The 26223-nt window shown below is 41.2% G+C and overlaps 1 protein-coding gene across 1 annotated transcript in view; it reads right to left on the reverse strand.

The window, feature by feature from the left end:
- The window catches only part of cfap74 (cilia and flagella associated protein 74), a 46948-nt gene extending 22347 nt beyond the window's left edge, over positions 1–24601 (reverse strand). The window contains exons 1-20 of the mRNA XM_076090617.1: positions 24508–24601; positions 24276–24360; positions 23846–24010; positions 21190–21288; positions 20992–21096; positions 20085–20258; positions 19527–19637; positions 18264–18366; positions 17215–17372; positions 16871–17084; positions 16606–16761; positions 14916–15074; positions 14641–14759; positions 8873–8939; positions 8083–8172; positions 7601–7797; positions 7295–7391; positions 5834–5941; positions 3731–3853; positions 3503–3624 (exon numbers count right to left, since the gene is read on the reverse strand). Coding sequence (XP_075946732.1) covers positions 3503–3624; positions 3731–3853; positions 5834–5941; positions 7295–7391; positions 7601–7797; positions 8083–8172; positions 8873–8939; positions 14641–14759; positions 14916–15074; positions 16606–16761; positions 16871–17084; positions 17215–17372; positions 18264–18366; positions 19527–19637; positions 20085–20258; positions 20992–21096; positions 21190–21288; positions 23846–24010; positions 24276–24360; positions 24508–24601 — 2546 coding nt within the window. The remainder of the gene's footprint in view (positions 1–3502; positions 3625–3730; positions 3854–5833; positions 5942–7294; positions 7392–7600; positions 7798–8082; positions 8173–8872; positions 8940–14640; positions 14760–14915; positions 15075–16605; positions 16762–16870; positions 17085–17214; positions 17373–18263; positions 18367–19526; positions 19638–20084; positions 20259–20991; positions 21097–21189; positions 21289–23845; positions 24011–24275; positions 24361–24507) is intronic.
- Positions 24602–26223: the final 1622 nt, after the last annotated feature.

Raw genomic sequence — 26223 nt, forward strand, 5'->3', positions numbered from 1 at the left:
AAATGTTACAGAGTGTGTGCATCATAATGTATCACATCCATAATCACAATGGGATTTACCGTTTGTCCTGCGTTATTGTATGGACCAAAGAGGATTGTGGGGATGTGGGCTTACTGCTTTGGCCCCTTGCATCATCTGGATGTTTACGAACATTCATCAGCCAACGCATCTCTATTTTATTATGTCCACACATTTGTTGAATCTCTCAATACTTGGCTCCGAGCGCAGTTAGGACACTTTGATGTTGGGCCAGCTGAAAAGTAAGCTGGCCCTGTCACTTTTAAGGGATTTTCCATGAGCAGGTTTTCTGTGAAAATGTCTGTTTTGGCTGAGACGGAGTACGTGAGGGAGTTTTAGTATTGCATTCAGATAAGCCAGCGTGCTACATCAGCAGTCCGTGCCACTTTCCAAACTCTATTCCAAGGATGTTTCCAAGCATGACAACAAATAAAATGGAATTATGACAAGCACCGCACACTTCTGCAGCAATCTCATTGGGCTGAGGGGTTCAAGGCGGCCTCTTAAATATTAACAGCCTAATGTGTAGCTCATTATAATAACCTAGCAATTTGTTGTCAATATGCCTGATGAAGGTCTATGACTGAAACACTGCGTTTTCAGTAAACTTGTGAAAAGCGCTGACACTGCAAAGTTCACTATCCTCTTCTTCTACTTTCTACCAGGTGTGGTGCATTAGACAATACCCACAATGACTTTATAATAAATAGACTGTTTAATACGCACTCTGTGGTAATGACATATACTGACTTGGCCTATTCTGACATGCTTTTAGTTTGCCCACGTTTTGTTTTTCACGTCTTTATCTGTGAAAATTGGGCTGTAGAGTTTTCAATATTACAACATTACATAACACCAATACATGGTAAAGCATTTACTCTTAAAGATACAGTGTGTTGCATTGAAGGAGATCTGTTAGCAGAAATGGAATATAATATTCATAATTATGTTTTCATCAGCGTATGATCACCTGAAACTTTAAATTGTTGTGTTTTCGTTAGCTTAAAATGAGCCGTTCTCTACATGGGGAGTGGGTTCTCTTCACCGAGTCCGCCATGTTGCACCACCATGTTTCTACAGAAGCCCAGAACGCACAAACCAAACACTGGCTCGAGCAAGAGCCTTTCACGTTTTTGCTCTACCTGAAGGCCACCGTAGCTCTCGACGCGATCTGAGCGAGGCGAATGGCGATACCACTCAGCGGCTCACGTTACCGCAGTCTTTGAAAGGAAGGACTGAGCGGAGGGGCATTCAGTTGGTTGCAATATGCAACCTCGCCACTAGATGCCACTGCTTTTAAAGTATTACAACTTTAAAAGTAAAAGGTCTGTCTGTTTTAAAAAAAAAAAAAAACTTTTTGAGATTGACGACATTAAATGCCAGCATGATGTCAGAGAGGCACTAAGAAGTACTCTGACATCTCAAATCGGGGTGGACCAGAGTCACAAGGGACTCTTGCCTTTAAACTACCTCAGTATTGTTGCTGTCATATATCCAGAAGGTTGTGGATAGAAGATGTTTACAGACATTGACAATATTTTATAATAGAGTAAATACAGTACATCTTGAAAAGGTGATATCGTTTTTTTACTTTTCTCACGAGATGTATTGGTTCAAGACGTTTAAGCAGAAACAAGTCTGCAGTTATTTTTGGCCTCTCTGTCCCTTCTAATGAGCTTGGATTTGTGACCGCTTTCCCCCTTTGCCAATACCATCCATTTGTTTGGCATGTGCAGTCACACATTACACATTGCTACATTACAGTTTATATTTGTGATGCTTCCACAAATAATACAGCAGCTATTAGATCTCTTTAAAATGCCTCATGTTGCTCTGACAAACCATTGGTAATGATTGTCACAATGACATTGTTCACTGGCATAGAAATAAAAACAAATTCATAGTTGGGTGGTGGTGGTAGGTATCGTATGGAAACTTTGCTTTGGTATTTGTTTCCCCCAATGGTTTACAATACATGGCTATGCCCCAACTGTCTGTCTACAAAGGCTAAATTGTACCTGGAGGCCGACTACAATAGAGAGGTCTGAATCTGCACCTGTGGTGGAAAATGTGTCGGTCTCATTTTAGTAAATTGCCTGTAAAAGATAAAACTAGTCCTGGAAAAATGAACAATTGGTGGATACTGTGCTGTTTCCTTTGGGAAACGATCATACGTGTGTGTGTGTGTGTGTGTGCGTTGTGGACCATCTGCTCCAATTGTACATGAAAAAACAGCCCATTCCAAACTGACAGCGACTCTTTTTCTTGTGTCCTTGCTGTCAACGTTCATGCAGGTGAACATGAACTCATCTTTAGCATGACTACAACTCATAAACACTGATTACAAAGATACAACTTTCTTTTATGGGCACCTTGCAGCGAATACGATTTCCTAATAACTTCCACAAAAGTAACTTATTTATAATTAATATGAACAGTTGAACATAAAAATGTTTAAACAAAGATTATATTATGCAACCACTATAGAACTCCCTGGTTCACTCTTACAAATTCAAATAAATGAGGTGGCACTCCCCAAGTGCACCTATTCCATTTTGTTATAATCAGTACCAAATTAGTACGCTTGTCCAAGATCCTAAAATAAAAAAAGGGATTTTGATTAATTTAAAGGAAATGATTAGGAAAGAAGGGACCTGTAAAATAAAGGGGTTACCCCCAGGTCTCATAATCTGGGACTAGTCCTTTAATAATACCGATGCCAATGCGTTTTTAATTGCAACGTGCACATCACCTTGAGAACTAATGGAATTGAAATAAGGCGTTGTACAGTTTCTTGGCACACTATGTTCGTCCTTGATCCAATGTCTCCAACAGTACCAGACGATTACTTAATGTGACACTAATATGGTATTAAATGACGTCTCGCGTCTCTTAATTTGATGCGTTGCCTGTTCAAACAAGGTCGTTTAACAAGACATTTGTTCGAGTGGCTCACTCTACTCTGAAGTGTAAACCAATTGGACATCAACAAGGGATGGAACACTAGTTTAGTTCAATTATAGGTGCAGAGGGACTTTTCTCTATTGAGTTACACGTATTGTTGGTGTTTAGTAAGTCATAGAAAATGAGCTAACGAGGTATGCAGATAATTGTTTTTTGCTTGTGTTTTTTGCATCCTAATTTACTTCAGATTTAAAGAATAAAAACTTGTGTTTTATTTGACAAAGGTGTTATTACTGTACTGTAAGGATTTCTTGCTTCATCAAGAACACAAACAGTAGTGCAACGTGTTAGGTTTGTAAGTGCTGTTTGTACAGACTTAATTAAGTGACACAATCAGTGAATTGTTGAGTGGATTCTCTAAGACGCCTCGCGCGTTACATTCTGGGTTTTGATTTCGAGCCGACCACGAAACATGAATACACTTCTAAGAACCACAGTGCAGCTGTGCAGCAACATTTCTGCATCAAGGGTGTCTACATATATGACAAATCCGTCAGCCATCTCAGGTTCTGGGACCAACCTGCTTTGGACCATGATACTGTCTTGATAGAGGCGGTCGAACATGCAGATCTTCAGGTCAATGCACGGCTGAACCACACATACAGGGACACTGACTGCGACACCCCTCGCCTGGATGGGTATCTGTTTGTTTGTAATAACAAATGGTTTGCATGAAATGACGCTAATATGAAATTTATTGCACTGTAAACTTTTAAAACCACTACCCTGATATGATATTGTGTCTTACTGGTTTGCAGGTTAAGTCGGAGAATTTGACATGGAAGTCCAGTTTGGCCTCTCCTGGAATTGTTGGAGTGAAAACAACTTCCAGTTTGAGGCTTTCAAAGGGTCCAATCTCCCCTTCTCTAACCTGAGGGAGGGCACATCAAACAGGACCAGGAAACATTGGATTTTGTCAATAATAATTGGTGCATTCTAAAAGAATTCTACAAAACAAAGTAAAATGACCAGTAATATCTACAGGACATTCCCAATAAACACAAAGTCAGACCAGGACACACTTTAGTTTAACCGTTTTTTCTCCACGACACAAAACTATTTCTACCCATGTAGGGGAAGTGGAAATCTCTCAGAAGTGCAACTTTAAATGGCATGCAATCAAACTACACCGAAAAGCGGTGTGGATTGTCTGCTCAGCTGCAAAAGCACCAAGGTGGTGGGAGCCTTTAAAGAGAGGAGGAAGCCATTCGTGCAGCCACTGCCTCAACACTGTAGCACCGTAATAGCTTGATGGATAATCTGCCATTTAAAACACAAGCCTTCAACCGCACGATTTGAAAGTATCAATCAAATTGACAATAACCGAGCGGAAGGCATCCAGGGAGACATGCAGCACACAAACACAGCCAGAACAAGCACAGAGGGAGAGGCGTTGCACCATTAGCCCCCCACCAGAGAGACGTAATGAACCCTGAACAACTCCAGAACTTCACATGGGCCACAAGGCACACACAGCATCGATGCTGAAAACGAGACAGAGAGGCGAAAAAATCGTCTACAGTAATAGTCTGTCTCTTCAGAAACAGACCGAGCGTCTCTCTGCTAGTCCAGGTTGATAATGATATTGTTGTGTTAGATCTGTTAAAAGACATTCATCTAGCCAATATCTCCAAATAGGATCATTGGCATACCAACAGCTAGCAGCGTCCCCTATGTTGGGCTAGATTGGTTTGTCCCATATTGGACCTTCCTTGTTCCGTACTGACTGCTACTCTACTCTGATCAGCAGCCGACACTCTTATAGATCCTAGATCTGGTACAACAGCAGTAGCAGATCATGTGTTAATCACGTCACAGGTGAGAGATCATTCAGTCGTATATACAGTATTTACATATGTATTCCTGCAAAATGATAATGGCGATTTGGCATGTGCCAATATGGAAAAAAACGAACAAAAGAAAAGACTGTGCAGCTACAACAAATAATAGGAATCCAAAAGAAACGTGGGTTAAACCCGTCAGCAGTGACTGGTAGAAAGCCTTCAGTACTTTATGTTAACGAGAATTTTCAATTAGCCATCAAGGTGAGCATGACCTAATATGCTTCCTCAGAAATGTACAAAGAGGCCACACTAGCTGAAGAAGCAAGCAATATCGGTGCGTTCTTTATGACATCTACAAAGGAAAACGAAGCCTCCAATATGTACCATATGATTAAACACGGACTCAGCTACAACAGCAATGAGTGTCTTGTTAAGCTCAACAGTGCTTTGTTGGGTGGATGGTCATTTTTCCAAAGCATAGGGAACACCAACTTGATCATCATGTCCAGGATTTTGTCCTCAGCATGCCAGGCTCAAATGCCTTTTTAGAGAAGATTTTCTCTCAAATGGTCAGACTCGAGAAAAAGGAACTTTAAATATATGTGAACCCTGACTTGTCATCGAGGGACTTCTCTCTGGCCGTGAAAAAAAGGACAACGGACTGCTTGAGTCAGTCAAGAGCAGCACCGTGGCTCGCTCCCTTTTGTCCCTTATTTGGCAGTGAGAAAGTTGTCAATCCTCGTCTACAGCCATGCTGACAGCTCTGTGAGACTGTACTTGCCAAAGTACCGTTAGCTGAATGCTAAAATCAGCATGCTAACATGCTAATATTTGGCATGTATTAAGTTGACCATGATCACCTTCTTATTTTAGCATGTTAGCACGCGACCATTTGTAAATTAGCACTAAACACAAAGTACAGCTGAGGCTGTCATTAGTTTTGCAGGGATTTGGTCATTAACTAAATTCTTGGACAATAATAATGTTAGTAGATGAAAGGTCAGGGGGATCACCAAATCAATTGTGTTACTGTAACTGAGTATTTTACAATAGGACCAAATACTTACATTTCCTAGACTTATGTCACCGGAGTCTGAGTGGCTCTGGTCCATCTGGACATGCACATCGGTGGACACACAAGTCTCAGGAATAACGTCTGGACCTGTAGCTGAAGCCTCTGACACACACACACACACACACACACACACACACACACACACACACACACACACACACACACACACACACACACACACACACACACACACACACACACACACACACACACACACACACACACACACACACACACGGCAAAACCTGATCTTAGGTCATTTCTACTGTTGTGTGGTTCAGTGGTCGAATTAAATAATTGTTCCATAAGCCAAAATTTGGCCTCATGGTGGCACTAAGGGAAATCTCATCATCAAAATCCTGACAGTTTGACCGAGAAAATAAAAGTACCACTTATGCTTCGGAGCATGAATGGGCACATCAAATCAATCTGCAATCTGGCCAGTAGTTCAGGAGATATCGGTGACATAAAAAGCAAATAAGGTTAAAAAAATAAACAACATCAACTACTGCCAGCAGCCTAAACATTTGCCCTAAATCAGACAGCCTCTCCCAACACTGGCGAATAGAAGAAACAGACACAGTCTTTTCCAAACCAGCAGAGCAGAGGCAAAAGACTGAACAGCTTATCAAAGCATCAGTGGGGAAAAGTGCTGAGTGCAGCGATGAAGACTTCTGATCTGAGAGAACACTAAAGAGAAGATGCATCTCTTTGATGAGAGGAATCAGCTGTGAGAGCAAGGTGAACCCTTCGCTTTCTGCGTGCGCTTTCCTTTCTTTTCTTTTGTTCTTACCAGGACCAAATGTACTAACAGGAATAGAAAGATGAGAGAAATCCTCAACAATGAGGAGATTTTGTCAGTCCTCACTTCCTGTATTTCAGAGGCTGTTTTAGGAAACACTGTCCTTTACAAACGATGTTCATTCACAACTGCATTGGTTAATATGTGTAGCAGGAAATGAAATGCTGCTCAGATTATATTTTCATCAGCATGGCAGCAAAAAGTATATACTGACTTTTCATTTATATATATTATTTCCCCCTACAACACCGCTTCTTGTAACTAAAGCATGATTATGGCTCTGTTTAGTCAACTCAAAACACTTTGCTAAGACTAGGGAAAGATTGTGGGTGTTGGTTGATATTGAAAAGGTCACTACATCCTACTGCATTATGAAACAAGACTAGGACTCTACAGCCATGCTAGCTGCTCTGTGAGGCTCTACCTGAGCTAAATGCTCACAAAAATGTTTGAAAAATATTCTCCTCTATCAAAGCACTGCTAGAGAACATAATGCAGAAGAAAACTGCCACACAGTTTCATTTAAAGATATTTTGCTGGGGACAGGGTTCTTTTAGGATGGGGACTTGGGTTCAGGAAAAAGTAAAGAAATGGTACCAAAATTAGGCAGTAGCGTCGTTAAAATTGGCATTATGTGTACATACGTATCACAGCTTTACCTGGGTGCTCCTGACTCTCTTGCTTCGGTTGGAGTTCTCCGGTGCCCATGGAAACAAGGCTGCTCTGGTCGTCAGACGTTGTGTTTTGACTTCTTTTCTCCTGTCAGCCAACAACAACACACACATCGGATTCTTATACATGAGACTTTATTCAAATGTCTTTTGACCTGGTAATGTCAATTGACTACACATTCATCGTGTGTGCTGTAAAATGCTCTAATTCTAAACTCATTTGTAGCTGTAAATTTGCTCCATCAGGCAACCAAAGGACCGGCAACTCTTTGAGGTCCGGCTCTACAGTCTGACCTGGCGGCAGGCGTCGGCAGAGACCTGTGAAGCCGTCTGGGCCTGGCTGGTTTCTGGACTGAGACATGTGGAGGTGTCCAGGCTGAAGAGGGTGGGTAGTGCACCCTTGTTGGTCAAGGTGATAGTCCATGAAATAGTCTGGCCCACCACGTGCGAACCGAAGTCAATGAACTGTCTGTCTACCTCCAGCTAGAGAGAGGATACATTGACATACAGCAAAAAGCAGCAGCAAAGAAGAGCTACTTGGTTGTTTATCCGCGATGCGGGGATTACACATCAATTCAATAATTATTGCTCCTATTCTTCATATATCATTATGACTATAGCAATCTAAAGCTACAGCTATATGGGCCAACAAACTCCATGTTGTATATACTCATACGCTCCCAAACTATAGCATGTTTATATTGCAATTACATTGGTAATCATTTGGAACACTAATTCTCTCTAGGTTGGCTACAGCACACTACTCACATCACATTTCTTTATGGTGCATCTGACGGGCACAGAGAAGCGACCCACTGCTGACGCAAACTGGAGCTCACCTTCCACGTCCTCGTTGATCTGAGAGGAATTGAACAATGGGACAATGTGTTGCTTTATAAAAAAAGAGTGAAATGACATCGAGCAGAGAATGAGTTTTGACTTGGCTGATGAGAATATGTAGAAAGATGTATATATATATATATATATATATATATGTAACGTTTTTTGGATTTGACTATCATCGTATGTCTGATTTGTTAACAAACACTGCGGGGAATATCTCAGGCCTCTGTACCTCTCGTTGCCTTCCACTGCTCATAATGGCAAGGAGCAGATCAGTCAAAGACTAGGTAATACACAAAGGCACATAATTAAGCAGATATTCCATTGTGTGATTCTTACACTGCTCATCTGAGGTGGATGTGAAAACCCTCAAATTAAAGCTGAAAGCCAGAACCTTGACCGTGTAGGCATTACTTCATTTTAAATCCAATGAACATAGCAGACTCAAGAAAAAAGGTGCCACTGACTGCACTGTATTAAATATCTTGAAAAGAACACATTAAAAGGTGCATTGCGAAGCTATATAAACTTTGCTATAGGAAGAATAAAGCAGAAATGAAGCAGAGTGGTGTTCAGTATTATGACCATTTATGTACATGCAGTTACAGACATGTGTTTATGCAACGACACTAAAAGTCTGCACCATGCTTTACTCCAATTGGAGACAAAGATGTATGCACTGTATATGTCTAAAAGGAGGGGTGACGTCACTAACCAGAGGTTGAAAAACAGCCTGCATGTCACAGGACATCCCGGTGGATAAAGAAACAGGAGACTCAAAGCTGAAACACAAATCACAATGAGTTATGAGTAACAAAATCAGCATTATTATAATGTAAAAGCAGTGTGTATTTTGGTCTTCGCACGGCCTTACACGTGGGTAGATTAATGACATAAAAAAAAGGCTCGGTGGAAACACGTTGGTTGTAAAGCACCACAGAATGCACATGCCTTTGCATTAGGAGGGACGCTGCATTCAACAAGGGAATCAGCAGCTTCAGATGAAATGCTGAAGTGTGATGAATCTCCTGAGACCGGAGAGAAGATAAGCAGAAGTAAGAAGCAAAGGTCAAGAGTCAACATGTTGCTCAGTTTGCACGCCGCAGAAAAGAAAGAAAAGAAAGAAAAGAAAAGAAAAAGCTATTGTTCCATATGGATTTATTTCATTATCATCCCGGAATGTAAACCAGAGCAGAAAGCAAAAGTTAATTTCCAGACAAGAAGAGAAACACGAGGACTGGGAGCTATTTCAAAGAAAACATGTGTATCTCACAGCACATGTTTACACCGACCCTGATGCTGCCCCCGAGGAGCTTCACAACTCGCTCGCCCTTCAAAAAAGACACAAGAAGAGAGCCGATCGATATGAATGTAGCAGGCAGCCAGAGAAGGAGGGAGGATGGTCATAAATTCAATAGATAAACAAAAAAGCATGCAACTATAAGCATAATTAGGAAGCGGCTACAGTCACAGAACATCAAGTATACCAAACGAGCATGTTATAAGGTCTTGGTAATGATATTATCTTGTTACCAAATTGGACAGATTTTAATCTGATGGCAATCATGCGTTAGCTCGTTTGTAGATTATGAGATATCTTTTGTGCCAAAGTTGACATTTTAGCCTTCAGATGGAAGAAGACGAAAGCCGAGCGTCGGAAATGGGAAGGGTTCATACTATTTACCTCCGCTAAGGAGTGAGGTGTGTGGTGGGAGGGTGTAGCATGGGAGGGTGTAGCATGGGCCAAGCAAGAAGCCATTTACATTTTGGAGCGGATTTACGTGCGCTCTCCGAGTGCCCTTCTGGTTTTTCTTTCTTATGTTAACTTTTCAAACTCTGTGAAAGAGCACAATTTCTATGTTTTTGCTTCTGTTGAAGCTAGTGGGTTGAAATTTGCTTTACATCCCCGGATGGAGGGAGGCCTCTCTCGCTAGATTTAGCAACCTTTGGAGCTAGTGCTGCCAGCTACTGTCACCGGAAAAGAGTTGGTAGCTCTGGGCTGGGTTTTTTTCCGGTTCGATACATTTTAAAATCTAGCGTACTCTTCCTGGTTCCTCCAATATTACACATTCACAAGCTTTAATTCACAATCAAGGATATACAGATATATACATAGCACCATTTGCTGAACCTGAAAGGTGCATTATGTGCCATTGTTAGATTGCTGTAATAAATAATAATATTTGTAACCTTGAAAACGGTGACATAATTAGCAATCTGTGCATACTATCATAAACACCCGTGTGCAATGGACCATTATGTTTGGCTTGAGAGTTAACTGTTTGAAGTTGCTGGTGCAGCTGTCAGGATGGCTGGCTGAAGCTGGTATCCAGCTCACCACTGTGACCTGGACGTGTATGAAGTCTGGTGGTAATTATGAACGTCACACTGCACTTTCATCAGAATTTATTTTTCATTTGGTTAATTCCCTTCCTTATCGGTACAACTCTTCTTTCCTAGCTTCAAGACAGGTGGTATGAAAAGAGTGTGAAGAGAAAAAATAAATAAAAATAGAACAGTTCACTTGGGATTAAATGCTGAGTGAGGCAGAGTTTGAAAACGCCTGCTAGAGCCCTATTTAGAGTGCTGCAAACGAGGCCATACTGTACAGTATATCTATCGCAGCAGACTGAAGTGATGAAGCTGAGACCGCGGCTGTATGGTGTTACTGACTATGCCGTGCTCTATTTTAAGTTCAGGCCGATTGGCTTCTCGTACAGTAAATCAATAAGCCCTCTCAGTTTATTATTCAGCTCAACAGAGCTTAAACATCTTCACACTCTGAAAGCGCTTTACAGCGAAGCATCAAAACCCCGACGACATGTGAGAACATTACTCGAATAATCTTGCTGTCGTACTTATTTCACAGAAGTGAGATCTTGCTCTCGTTACATCGAGTGGCTACAATATTATGCACATTTCTGCACCGTAGTTTTAGCAATTATATGAAATCAATGAAGTATTGACAACGAAGTGTTTCAAAGAGCAGCATTTTAGGTCAATTCATCCAATCAGAGATTTATTGTTTTCTTTCTGGTGGATCTTTAAGCAAACTGTGGTATATGAGCTGCCATTGAGTTACCATTATTTTAGATTAAAAAGAATATTGAGCTCCACTGCAGTTTTGACTGATTCTCCTGTTGAATTATTTCTTTGTGGATTCTTAGTCAGACGACCAGAGACGATGAATACAACAACAAGCACAGTTAAGTGCAGCACGGCTTTCTGATGTCAGTCATTGGAATTTCCTTTGACAGATTACAAGCACTTGAGAATGAATGAAAAGGCCCTTACCAACTTTTTTTTTAGCTGACATGTTTCACCGGGGCACAGCTATAACATACTGTGGCTGTCAGGTTTGTATCTATTTGACAGTCACAAAGTCTTTTAGACAAATCAAAAGGCTGACAGGCCACTTTGAAGATGGTTCTAAAAGGCTGGAACTTTACTCGAGGCAAAGTTAAGTGGGGTTTGCTCTGATCTCAGTTGGAGTTTGCATGCAAGGCATTCAGACTTCCAAATCGGAGATCAACCAGTTTTGCATAGCAAGCAAAGAAAGCTCTGCTGCCACTCAATTCTAGAGATTTGTTTCCTTTTGTGAGATTGAAACAGTTATTTTGATGGAAATTCAGTCATTGCTCACTCTCAGGATTTGATCGGTGTTTACAAATCTCCGTCTGCGAGCTCACAATTCTTAATAGTCCAACTTATTTCACAATAGATATCCCTCCGGGGTTAAAAGAGAAAGTTAACTAGCCTACAATGTCGGCCGATATTGAGAAGACAGGCTGTATATGTTAAATTAATTTGTTAATCAAGGGGGTCATATCGAATTCAAAACTTTTATTCAGCAGCCCAAGCGTGCAAGAAAGGCCATTAACTGAACAATTCAGAGACGTCGGGGTAATTCTCCCATGTGCTGCGGGATTTGGATCAAACTAAACAAAATTGTAGGTGTGAGGGCAGCCTCAGATTTTGTCAAGTACCACCATTTCTACAGTCTACAGTTTTTATTTCACAACACAGCTCAGGAGAAAACAGACGACAGAAGAGTGTCTAACTCTCAGCATTTGCAATACATGCGAGGAAGTGACACCTGCTCTATCAAATGTGATGTAAGTAATATTAATTAGTTAGTCTTCCTGACTAGAATAGAAACCAAACTATATGATTCCTCCACTATTGTCTGTTATCCTGTTGCAGATATGGTGGTGGTTACAGTTACAATAGTTAAATATGTACGGTTTACAGTAGTATTCTGTAAACATGATACAACATTTATTGAATCCTTATTTTTACTCTTTTTTAATCAATCTTTCGCTGGGCTTATTACTAACCCACTTAAACGTACTGGGTTAGAAATAGGCCCAGTGTGAGTCAATATAGCACCAATGGAATAATGGGTTAACTTTACCCACTACACCATTGGTGGAAAACCTTACCATACAAGGGGTTGTTTCAATTCAATTCAATTTAAGTAGTACCAGTACTGCAGTGGTCTTATTTTGAACCCAGGGATTTTTGTAGCGAGAGTTTTTATTCAAGAAAATAAATGAAATTGTTTTTTATTGTTCTTTAGCTGAATCCATTGGTCACGACTCCTTCTAATATTGTGTCAATAATCAGTCAGATGTATGTAAACACGACATAATTGAATAGTAGATAGACTGTATGATGGACCCAATGTGTTGGCAGAAGTCAGGTGAACCTGACAGCATCAGTTGTTGACCTGTCTGTGAGCGAGTGGAACGGCATGACAAGCAGGAAACAACAAACATGTCTCCCGGTGAGGTACTGCACGGTCTGTTTACTCGTTTTAAAGTTTTTCTAACATTAACCACTAAATCTGACCCAGAAGTAGTACGTACTATCATGGTGCTGGATCATCCTAATTTAGATATTTGAGTCACTCAGCGGCTCATAAAATGTGTTGGTTAGCATTTATTCCAACAGACTTTTAGGATTAGACTACCACTCAGGCGGAAATACAGAAACTAAAAAAGTTACTTTCCATTCAAATTAACAATGTGCTGTATTGAACAATAATACTCAATACAACTGTAGTCTTCTTTGCTGCTGCTGAGCAGCACTGAAGTCGTGGGTGAGGAATAAATACTGCACCATCTTCGACTGTACATGGTTTGTATTGATGCATGCCTTAAAGGAAGAAAACTTGTTTTGGCTTCGTTATTTGTCTTTGTTATTATTTAACACCCGCCTAACAACAACGGAAGAAATAGGGAGTTGAGTGGGTATAATGTACACTCAGATCAGAGGACTAAAGGTGATGTGTTCAGACAAGTGGTCCAGCACGAAGGCTCAAGAGCAGCATCGGTAGTTTCCAGCTGACCCTGCTGTAGCCTGGGAGACTCTTCACTCAGTCAGGCAGAAAGAAGAGAGACGAAGAAACCACATCAAGTCACGGGGGAGCTGATGGGAAAGTGATACACAGTGAGTGACCCGGAGAACAATGCATCTCTGTTTGGCCTGTGGGCCGGTGGCAGCCTGAGAGCGAGAGAGGAGATAGCAGAGACGTAGACTGACTCACTGCGCTGAGTCTCATAAGAGGAGCTGCGATCGTGGTGATACAAGCTGGTGTCAATATGTGGGAGGACAGGCTCTGCTTTCACGTCCACTCCAACATCTTTTAAAATGACAAGAAGCGGTTGTATTGAAGTCCTACGTGGTGATACATCGACAGATGTTTCCATGTGATAATTGAAGCGACCAAACATATAGTGGCATCATAGTGAGCTTTAACATTCGTTGTTGCACACACCTCCAGCTCGAGTGTTGTCGCAATACACTGAACAACTGTGCTTAATTGTGTTTATTCGGGTGTCTATTTTATCTCTGTAAGATCAGTATTTCAATATTTTCCTCAGATGGGATTCATTTTAGGTTCTGGTAGGCTGCTTCATGCAATGGTATGTGTGTTGTTTTGCCCCCACAGAGATTGATTTGCCCCACAGTGATACACAGAGCCAACCTGGAGTTGCTGGCTTCTTTCAAAGTCTAGTCTGTTAATTTCGATGTAGAAGCAACTTCCTTATGGCATTTGGAGCGATGGGTAGCTCTGTAAGGATGGTACATTGACACTTTAAAAAGGGACAGTTCAATAATTTTGGCCCCTCTCTGTGGTATTTACTCAGAGAATAAAGATCAATTTAATCCCTGTGCATCCAGTAGAGTTAGATCCAAGTCACGTGATCGCAAAGTCTGGAGGCAGGGGGGGAACTGCATACCTCCATCCAGACTTTCATGGAATTTGGATGGAGAAGTTAAGGTTTAGGTAGCAAAAGAAGAATTGAAAGTCCCTTTTATATTATAGCCTATTAAAGGGGGACACCAATTCAATGCATCAAAGTCGGTTTACAGGTCTTGGGGAGTACTACCGTTGCCAGATTCCAGGGTTACAAAGAGTGTTCCAGACCTCTGTAACCGTGGCCACTACCGTAATGTGTTGACAATGTAAAATCTTACTTGATAGAGAGGAAATCCTTCAGTTGGGCGGAGACCCCAAGGAGCTTGCAGTGGTTGGTGACGTAGCTGATGTTAGTCAGGACAACTTTCTTCTTATACATTGTGCCAACTTCAAAGTCCTAACAAAGAACATTCACTGTAATGTCAGTATGTCACTATTAAACTTCATCAACAAAAGATCAAAAATCAGCTGTCAATTAGATATACATAGTTTTAAAGAGGAAAAATGCACACGCAAGTTCATTAATATTCTTTTTAGACCAGTGGTGAGGTACCTTGAAGAGGATGACCTCTGGTTTGCTGATGAATGGAGGCCCTTTCAACTCTTTCCCATGAACCTTTTTAGCAGGAATGTTCAGCTTTCCACTGGCCATTGCCGGTTCTTCCTGCTTTACGTCTGTCTGCACCGATGTTGTTTTCTCTTTCAGGAGCGTCTGTAACCACAAAGGGAAGCACAGCTGGTTGAGTATTTACACACAATCACATACTAAGACTCCCAACTCACCTCCACGGCAGCCAGCTAGACACACTCTATCAACAACGGCCACGGAGCAGCCCTTGAGCAAGGCACTTCATCTCCAGATTCAAGAAAGGTCAGAATTTGATGCTGTCGCGGCGGTAAAACTATGTTGTTATGGAGTTAAATTGATTATATATTTATTGTAACTATTGTAACTTATCAATTCTACACTACGTCTATAGAGGAAGCTCTTAATTACACCGCATTTTTAGGAAATATGGCTATTGGTCAACTAAGCCTATATGTGTTGAGAGAAATAATAAAACAATACCAGCTTTGGATTTCTAAATGTGCAGTGTTCTCAAACTGTGTTAGAAAGTCAGCTCCAGTAGCCTACAGGCACTCAGTCTACTGTATACTAATGTGTTCGTATTACCGTATTTTCCGCACTATAAGGCGCACTTAAAAGCCTTTAATTTTCTCAAAAAACGACAGTGCGCCTTGTAATCCGGAGCGCCTTATATATGGATCAATTGGTTCCGTCATTCCGGGTGGATTAACTAAAGAACTCCAGCCGCTAGATATTGGTGTCAACAGGCCGTTCAAAGCTAGACTGCGAGCTGCGTGGGAGCAGTGGATGACAGAAGGCGAACACACGTTCACCAAGACGGGGAGACAGCGCCGAGCGATTTATGCCACTATTTGCCAATGGATCGTGGATGCCTGGGCTGATATATCAGTCTCAACTGTGGTCCGAGCTTTCACGAAGGCAGGAATAATCACTGAACTGCCAGGCAATAGCAGCGACACTGACTCGGATAATGACGAGAGGGAGCCGGGCATGTTGGATGCCGTACTCGCCGTTTGACTGTAGTAGCTTCTATTCTATGCGCCTTATAATCCGGTGCGCCCTATATATAAAAACGGTTCTAAAATAGGCCATTCATTGAAGGTGCGCCTTATAATCCGGTGCGCTTTATAGTGCGGAAAATACGGTACTCTGGACACAGATATCAGTGTGATGCTTTGTTTGTGAAACAAATTGACCAGTAACTGTTTGGTACCCATTAACCAGATTCTAATATGATGATGACAACGATGGTGATGATCACCACTGTTATTGTATCGTCTTCATCACTGTCATCATCAGTAGAAGTATCATCGTTATCCTCACTGGTTTCCCCAGGCGTAAACACTGACAGCTGTGTTTATTGGGACACACTAACAAAGCATGCAACCTCAACCCCAATTTCCAGCCAGCCTGATTAAATCAGTGAAGAAGAACTCAGACGAATCAGCACCTATTTTGAAATCGTCGAAAATATGGCTTTTAGTGGAATTATCTATACAACGTGCGGTCAGTTTGTTGGTGGGGAATTCAGTGTTGGAAAATATGAAGAAAAAAAAGGATGTGGCTGCTGTGAATGGGATATGATTTATGAGTGTTTAAACTTAGCAGCTTGCAAGATTTTGCTTTTGGTTGGCAGTGGCTTGTTTTAGTGCACCTTGTAGTTCTGGTCCCACAGCCCAGAGAACTCAGGCTCAGCCAGGCTGTCAGCAAGGCTCTGGCGGTCCACTTCCTGGTGCAAGGTTTCCTCCAGGTCCTCAACATCAGAGGAGGCTGACGATGAGCTGCTGATGTCACTGAGCTGTCTCAACTGCTGAAAAAAAATGCACATACACAGTGGGTCGTAATTGTTTAAATTCACTTGACACTTGACTTTAACAGTCATTCCACAGATGTCATCCGGGATGTTTCGAACCACTCACGATTGCGGCTCTCTCTTTGGTGGCCGATGGGGGCCCGGGTTCCAGGTAGCGCAGGAGCTTCTCTCTTGCTCTCCCCAGAGATGGGAACTTGTCAGTGGCCGAGGGCTTAGGCGGCAGTGCCTGGTGCCTCTTTCTGCTCTTTTCCTGCTGTCCCTCCTGAAGCATTTTTTCCACGATCTCCACTCTCTTTGACTTCTGCCTCTCCTCGAATTCCCTGAAAAAAGGCAAATCAACAACACCGCATTATACTCCTCGCAGCGCGAGAAAACACCCACACACTGCTGCATGGAGTGGGAGTGGAGGACATGCATGTGGGAGAGGAGAGGAGAGGAGAGAGGACGTACGCTTGTTTTCGTTTTATCTCCTCTAGTTGTTTCTGTTGGTACATATGCTTGATACTGTTGATTCCTTGGGCCTCCAGAGATTCTTTCAGTTGTCTCTGTCGCTGCTCTTTCTTCTGGGCACTCGCTTTGGCTCTGCTTTGTTGGACCCGTAAGCTCTCCTAAAGAAATCAGATTAATGAAGCTACATTTGACCACATTGTGTCATATGAATCTCTCAGAGCTACTTTCTCCTAAACTATGAAATGCACCTGTTGAATGGTGAAATTGTAAAATACAGCGCTCAGCACGATGACGACAACATTGGTAGATCATGATGATGAGCATGCGAGTACTGGCGAAAACAGCGTACACAGCCCAGAGCTGAATTTACTGCATTCTGGGATCCATGAGGGGGTGTAGTAATGACAATAAAATGAAAATGTCTCTCACATCTCTCCCTGCTAAGAGGAGAACGTGGTCAGAGTGGATGGAATAAATAAATCCAGGTCCTAATGGCGAAACAATGTACGATGATTTCCTTTGGCTTCCTAATGCAGTTGACCAAATGATAGTCTTGTTTGAATGACATTAATGCATTATCATGCATACGACACGGCCATGTCTCCCTTTTAAACAGTGCTATTCATACTGAACAAATACAGAGCCCAGTGGGTGTCATGGGAAGAACAAATAGATTTTGTTAACACAGGACTAATGGCGGTGCTTTGCTTAAAATGAATTATGACCCTTGGCTGTCATAATAATTGTCAGACAAACATCAGGTTCATACACGCATCGTGTTACATGTGTGCTTACGTTGACATTTCAGCACAAGTAAAATAAAGCGAAGTTGTATATCTGTCTACTATGTCGTTAAAGCTTCATGAGCTCATAATGCATCACTAAATATAGTTTGTACTGAAAGGTTGTTTACTCATTCCCTTTGGATTTAATCTTTCTTATATAACACTATAGACATGGTAGCTATAGAAAAAAGCAATATTACATTATTTTGTTTCTCATCACTACGAAAATAAGAAGAAGAATGCTACAGTTTCAGTATTGCTCACTTGGGTGGCTGCTATGTTAGATTTCAGTGACTTGACAGCCTGTATCCTCTTTTCCAGTAGCTCCCTGCTCTGCTGCTCCTTCTCAGCCTCTTGCCGATGCATCCTGAATGAAACGGGGACAAACCCAAAGCACGTGAACGCTCAAATACAGGACAGACAGAAAAACTAATCGGCTGTCACTGCTTGGGATTGACACGCGTCATTGCGGTTAATTATCATGAAGAAATGAGTATCATACGAAAAAATAACGTTCACTTAAGCTTTCTATGTGGCATACTGTTAGAAAACACTGTTCCAGGTTCCAGATACGTAAATGCATTTATAAAAATAAATACATACAAATATACATCTATGTATGGCAAGCAGATGAAGTAATGAGACAGAAGGAAAGGCGTCTGATTGGCTGATAGCTTCTTTCACTGTTCGAAGCAGGAAATGAATGTTAATCAAAATTAGAGTATCGTTATATAAATAGACAAATTATATTTATTGGCATGTTATATAGGCAGGGTTTTAGTTACCAGTCTTTGCTTGATCATTTGACTCGTGGCACTCAGCCCAAAGCCCATTGTTCCTCATGAAAATGTAAATCCTAAAAATATATAGCTTCATTCATTCATTTTTTTAAAGGTCAAGTAATTTCCCAAAACAGCTGGGCATTGTAGCGTACAGTGAACATTATTCAAACAGGAGTGTACAGTGATTGTGTCGCGGACTATTTTCAGCCGCTGATTAATACACATTTGGTGTTTGCATTTGTCTGCATGGTGCGATGCATGTAGACTCATAATAAACTAGTGCGTATGGTCTTGGTAATGAAGGAACATGTGACCCGTTGCTGCGTTGTGGCTCATCGATGTGTTTTTAATAGTTGTTTCACCAAAATGGCGCTCAATAAACTACAGTACATCAGGACTGGGCTACTCAGGGAACACTAGCAGTGATCAGTTTGTTGTTGGTTTTGGTCTAATGGGTATTTTTAACAATAAGAAAATACACAATATTGCAAGACCTTATCCTTTTAGGCTTCGAGGTGGACTATGGTGACTGTATCCGATTTAAAAAAACTCTTGCATTTGGCAACAAGGACTTTTCTGTACGTATTTTAGCGCTTTCAAGTTTCCTGCCTGGCCCACTTGTAATATATTTTGCCAGTGTGAGCAAATGATCAATAGGATGTGTCAACTCTCCAAAGAGTCCTCTGAGTAACACCATATTCTTGTTCTAGTCCAAGCCCTGCTCATTGGCTTTAAGGCTGATTACCTTTTAATGGTCTCTTTCAGGTACTTGGCAGCTATCTTGCGGTTCGCCTGGCCCTCTTCAATTTTCTTCTGACATTCAGCCTCCACTTTCTTCAGCATGGCTGCCTGTTTACTATCAGAACACAATCCCAAACACTTATGTAACATATCAGTCATCACAGGCCTTTTCAAGGTTGATATAACTGATTCTCCATACAGGCTTCTCATAACAGAATCAATAACAAAATGCTACAGCACAATGTCACAGGACAAACATGACCTCCATAGGGCCGTGATACTTTGGACATACTTCAAGGCACTTTTTTTCCAATTATAATCATTTACCATGTGCATATCAGTGATAATTTGCTGAAATCAGATGTCTTCTACTTACTTGTTAATGTACTGAGAGAATAATTTTGTATGCTCAGCAGAGCAGTAGCTATCACACACACACACACACACACACACACACACACACACACACACACACACACACACACACACACACACACACACACACACACACACACACACGTAGAAATACAGTGTGTACGTAAAAGACGGTGGTTTTCCCTACTCCCTGTGATGCTGCATCTTGAACTGCAGGTGCTGGTTGGCTTTGCTCTGGTGCTGCAGCCTTGTCGCTGCCTTCTGGTCCTGAAGGACCTGGAAGACCCGCTCCTCCTCCTGCACCTCCTGCCGGAGCGAGGAGAACCTGCCAAGCTCCACCTCCACCTCACTCAGCAACAGTCTGAGAAGCAGAAGATGTAGAATGAGGTGGATGTAACATGTAGTTAAAAACGCTGACTGGTGGTGTATATTATCTTGCAGAAGTCACTTACTGTAGCAGAGGTAGGAAACTAACTATATTAGGGTTTTGATGCGCAATGCGGCTTTTATTTTGTAGTTTTTAGTTTATTAATGAGATCAATCAACTGAATCAAATGGTCGAGGAGGCAAACACTTAGCGGGTGATAATTGGAAACGCCTACAAAACAGCATTCCGACTATTAGAGGATATCAATTTCCTTTAGAAAAACAAGCAGTTCCTTAAAACAGAATGAGGCCGCTTTTCTTGCACATCGAGCTAGAAGATGATGGTTTGCAGCGTTTATAATCACTGTGATGCAGCTGCACAAAATGTCAAATGAACAGGCTTCCTGACTAAAAAGAGCACTGTTTTAGAAAAAAACACAAGGGGCTGCACTGGTGTAGGCGTGTTGTTTCAAGTACCGTCGAGATGCTGAAATACAATCCAGGAAGTCTGTTTTGAGAAATAGATCCATGGGTTTGAAGGTTTATCAGACACCTAAACGCTGCCTGGTGGTTTGCTTTGTTGCCAGGTGACGTCACATTGAAACGTTTGGGCTGTATTACCATGCAGGTTTTATTTTTAGCCCCCTGTGTTTGCTCCCCCAGTGTTAATGCAGTGGTCCCATTGAGATAAATGTGCTAGTGTCAAACTGTTTCCCTCTCGGACTCACTCTTGTTGCTTCAGCCCAGTGTTGATGTGGCCCTCCAGCTCCTCCTCACTCTGCAGCTTCTGACACAGATGCTTGTGTTGGGCTCGCAAACGAAACACTGCCACACTGCAGATTAAAACAAACAACGAGCGGAACACACAGGGGGTTGGACAAACATCTCATGTATGAATATAAAGAACAGGCCAGTCACCAACTCACCTGTTGTCTGCTGCTCTCTGTCGCTCGATCTCGTCCTCCAAGTTCTCCCTGTCCTCCACCAAACTTCCAATGTTCTGATGACAGAGTTGAAGCTCTTCTCTAGAAAAAAAAAAAAAGGAAACATGAAATTACACAGACCAGTTCAAGTGTCATAGACATAGAAAACTTCCCAGATCAAAGCCAATCAGAAAGAACTTTTTCAAGGCTGTGAAAGTGCAATGTACACAAAGCATCAAGCTAATGGATTTCCTTGTGGCCATTGCAATAAAAGGAAGGCAATTCTGTGGGCTAACAAAGTAATCTAATGAAGATATTTAAAAGCTGAGAGTGGGCACACACACACACACACACACACCTCAACAGCTTTGAATTGCCTAATGTTTATTTTTGCAGTTTAATGGTGTGCAAAAGAACGATCTGTGAGCGGGGGAAAGGAAAATCACGGCACATGGTACAGCAAGAGCGGCAGATTGGTTAAAAGCAGTGGTGTGTAGTAACGAAGTAGAAATACTTCGTTACTGTACTTAAGTCGTTTTTTTGGATATCTGTACTTTACTTTACTATTTATATTTCTGTTGACTTTTACTTTTACTTCACTACATTTTGCAAAGAAAACTGATACTTTTACTCCGATATATTTCCCCTGAAACCTTCGTTACTCGTTACAAAATTAAATCTATCTTTAGAAACAAAATGAATCATGAGACCAGCGTCGGGGACTGTGGTGGAACACAGACTGCAAGCAAGCAGGTTTGGTGAATCAGTGGTCCTAGCTTGCAAGTTAAATCATTGGTTAATCACGTTAATGCGCAATTGCAAACAAGTGCCCTCAAAGCCGCGGTGTTTTGATTCCCAGTGATGCCCAGGATGCTACATGCTATAGCTAGCGAGCGACAACACCAGTAGAATTCCACACAGGACGGGTGGGATGAGGAGAGGTGGATGGGTCAAACAAACACTGGTGTTTCCTCCAGGAGGCCGCAGTTTGTGCCGTGCGTGAAACGAGAAGCCAATGTTGATTTATTTGTGACGTGACTTCCGTAGATATTTTAACGCAAACCACGATCTTTTCCTAAACCTAACTAAGTAGTTTCATCGCCTAAACCTTAGTTGTTTCCTGTGAAGATGGAAGTTTATTTTGAAAAGACAGTATGCATGTAACAAGCGAAAACAGACTCATGTTGCTGGACTTTTGCAGGAAAAACGCACGAAAAGTGAGGAGTAATATTTCGTAAGATATCAATAAAACGGGGATGAATTTATATCATTGTATAAAGAGAGTGACATGAGAAGATCAATCTCATGTCTGTAAGTTAAATCAGCTATAATCACTCTTTTAAAGTGATTAGTGATCGTCTAAAACATTTAAAAAAGGAATAACTTCAATAGAATCATTCTATACAATGTAGCTTCTTTACATTCTAATATAATGTAGCTTCTTTACATAGAATGTAAATAAGCTACATTGTATTAGAATTGTCTTTTGAAGATGAACAGGACATTTTTCAGTTTCCAGTAATGACTGGGTTGTTACTTTCGGTGCTGCTTTAGTATTGATCATGTTTTGATATTTGAGTCATTTTGTGGATGATCAGATGGAGTTATGATGGTAGCAGATTCAGCTTGAGCAAAACCTTTGCCTATTGTGATCAAATCAGGCCCATAGGAGTTTACAAGGCAGGTGTCCTTTCTCAAAACACTGACCTGATGCATCAAGTGGATATTTTTTGCTGAACACAATATTATGCATTTGCCCTCTACATCCTCTAGTCGGAATGAGCATACTTATAAACGCACTGTTACAACTCCTTCATAGTGTCATATTGCTTTTCGGAGAATTATGATGATAAGTTCATAGTAGATGCAAAAGTATACTTATGTACAATATATTATGTTGAACATTGTTGCTCCTGGATGGATCACAGCCAACACAATTATTTTCAACACAGCTCCATGTCCTTGGTCATGGTGGCCACAGCACTTAAAAGAATAAACTTCATAATTCTCAAAATTCTGACCCTTTGCTTTTTTATTAACAGCATTTACTTGTACTTTTACTTTCAATACTTAAGTACATTTAATATCAGAAAATTACTTTTGATACTTAAGTACAATAAATATCAGATACTTTAAGACTTTTACTCAAGTAGTATTCTAATAGGTGACTTTTACTTTTACTGGAGTAATTTTCCAGTAAGGTATCTTTACTTTTACTCAAGTATGGCTTTTGAGTACTTTATACACCACTGGTTAAAAGCCAGGTGTGCTTAGGTTCCATTAAACTTGTGTTTGATCACAGCGCAGTACAGCTCTACTCTGACCTTTGATGTTTTCTGCTAAAGGAAAATGACAGACATTTTATTTTGCTGGGGACCGCATCACACTTCATCGGGTGCTTAATGGCTCGCAGTGCAGGAGAGGACATTATGGGAAATTGTTCTCTCCGCAGCTGAAATGATTTCCTGCAAATAGCTGAATCAATTGGTATAGAAATGATTGGCTCTGAGTGAAGAGGGCAAGAGTGGAATGACCTGGGAAAGTGGAATAAAACCGAAAAATAAGATCTTTTTCAGAAACGGAAAAGATTGTGGGAAATTGTTTGCTTTTTCTTAGTGCTACTGTGGCTCGAGAGGTCTGTTGATTGCCAGGTCCAGACCTGGCTTTCAGCACGTCATCCTCCTTCTGTCGGTGAAAGCGGTCCAGCTGGTCCAGGTTTCGTCTCAGCTTGAACATCCGTGCTGTCTCGGCACAACGCCTCTTCTTACCATTCACGGCCGCAACCGCAAGGTCACCATCACGGTCAACATCACCATGGTCATCTCTACGGGCAGATGGAAAACGACATTTTGGAAAGATTGCATGTTTAATGCAAAATCTGGTCATGCGTTATGTACATGCATAAAATTAGACCACTATTATGCCTGGATGTGTTTGTACTGAGGTTTTACGATGTAAAAACTATCATAATCATAATTAACTTTGCTATTTTCTATTAAAATATCATATTGAGAATCACATTAAGTCAACAGGATTGATATACAATATATTTTTATGATATGATCCACAGAAAAGCAAGAAACACTCACTCATACAACTCTTCTAACCACTTCAAATCAGGAGGAGGAAGGGCTGGCTCTTCATCGTTAAAGGTCTCCTGGTCCGGAGCATCTTCTGAAATAAACATGTATTTATTATAGTGAGGGATCCCAGTCTCTTAAAACCCTGGTAAAATAGACAGTTATATGTACACATCTTACAAGTTGAGACTACAAGCTGCATTTGAGCAACAACAAGGCAGCAACAGGGGTTGTCACTCACCATCGCTGTCCTCATCAGTGCTGAGGTGGACACTCAGCAGTCCATATCTGTCTGGCGCCACATCAAATGGACTGTCCCTGTCTTCGACGTACATTTCACCTGATTTATGAATGACACAGGTGCATATTAGCAGACAAACCTAGAACTTCAACATGTCCCCAAGAATGGGCTGAAGGCTAACAAACCTCTTCAGTTATCCAGCAATTGAACGTGGCATTGCTCATTGAATTGTTGTAAGCAACTGCTTTTATCCGGCAGACTTAATTAAGTTTATTAATTATCAGTAACGCTATTGAATTTTAGGATCATTTCGACGTTTTGCTCTTAATTGCTTGTCCACAACGGCCGCTGGTCTCGTTAAAAAGCTGAAATGTCATTTTGAAATGTTGTTTAGTGGATTAGCTATGTCGGCCGATTCAAAGATGGACTCTTAGTGATTTGCAGCAGATGTTAAGTCGTATGTTTGAGGTGTGTGACATTGTCACTGAGTAAGACAACATTCAATGACCAGATTTATGAATGGAATTTGGCGTGTCGTTTCCCTACAGTGGCTAGCTATAGCTTGGGAAGCTAGACAGTTTAGCCGTTAGCTAGCTACGTTAATGCACAATTAATGCTACATTTAGGCTGTACAACATTTAGAGTTAACAACTTCATTTAACGAACATTAAGCCGTTACCTCGCTTGTCTAGGGTTTCCACCTCTTGGTAAGACATCTTCTCAAAATTACTTTTTCTCACTACAAAAGTTACTCCGCCATGTTTGTTAGTGTTTCCAAGGAGACGGGACGCAAGGGGCGAGGCCTTGCAGTCCCTCGAGACGACTGTTAAGGACGTCTGTCAAATGAACTTTCAACTGGAACCTACTAGTAGAAAAATGACCATGAAAGACTACTGTGGTGACAACATATCGTGTCATTCTGATCCATAAATCCACTGAAATGACCCAAAAGGACGTTAAAAGAGTTTTTATTATTTTAAAATCACACTGTGGGCCACTCCTACTCATGTTTGAGTAGGAATAAGTGGTTGAGTATAAGGCTACAATGCTGTTGTTCTTCTAAAATGATTCTTTAAAATTGCATTTTGTGACTTCCTGTCTGCTGTTACCTTCTTAATATAATTTCCTTCACAAACACTAGTTTATTTCATCTGATTAATATCAGTCATGCCAGACTCAGCAGAAAATGTCTCAGCTGGTTCAGAAAGAACAATGATAATCTGTGAGTTATGCAAAATCTTTTGTCAAGCATGCAAGGCTGCTATCTGATTTACACGGGAAAAGACGTTGATTTGTAGTTGATCAGTATTGCACCGGCACAATGGGCTTTTTACTGGAAAGATTCTCTTTTATTTGACACACTAAAGCTCAATTCATCATAATGTTGAAGAGGAAATGAGAAGAAGAAGAAGGACAGAAGTGTGTCGTAACATATTAAAAACTTGTGATACATGAATATTTTGGATCACCAAGGGAGACTGAATAAATAAAAAGTATGAGTGTATGTGTGTGTGAGAGTGTGATGTATAATAGAGGGCATGCTTTGTTGGAAAGACAAAGACAAGGCACTGCGAGCGAAACAAAGACTCCAGCTAACATGAAGGATGCATCAACTGGAGGAGAGCAGATAGAGATGGAGAAAGAGAATACATGAGGGTGAGAGGAATAAAAGGAATGAGAAATGGTGTTGGAGAGACACACAGAATAAAGTCCCAT

The sequence above is a fragment of the Anarhichas minor genome, unplaced genomic scaffold (assembly GCF_050575085.1).
Source record: "Anarhichas minor isolate MPS153535 unplaced genomic scaffold, ASM5057508v1 ptg000003l, whole genome shotgun sequence".
NCBI classification, from domain to species: Eukaryota; Metazoa; Chordata; class Actinopteri; order Perciformes; family Anarhichadidae; genus Anarhichas; species Anarhichas minor.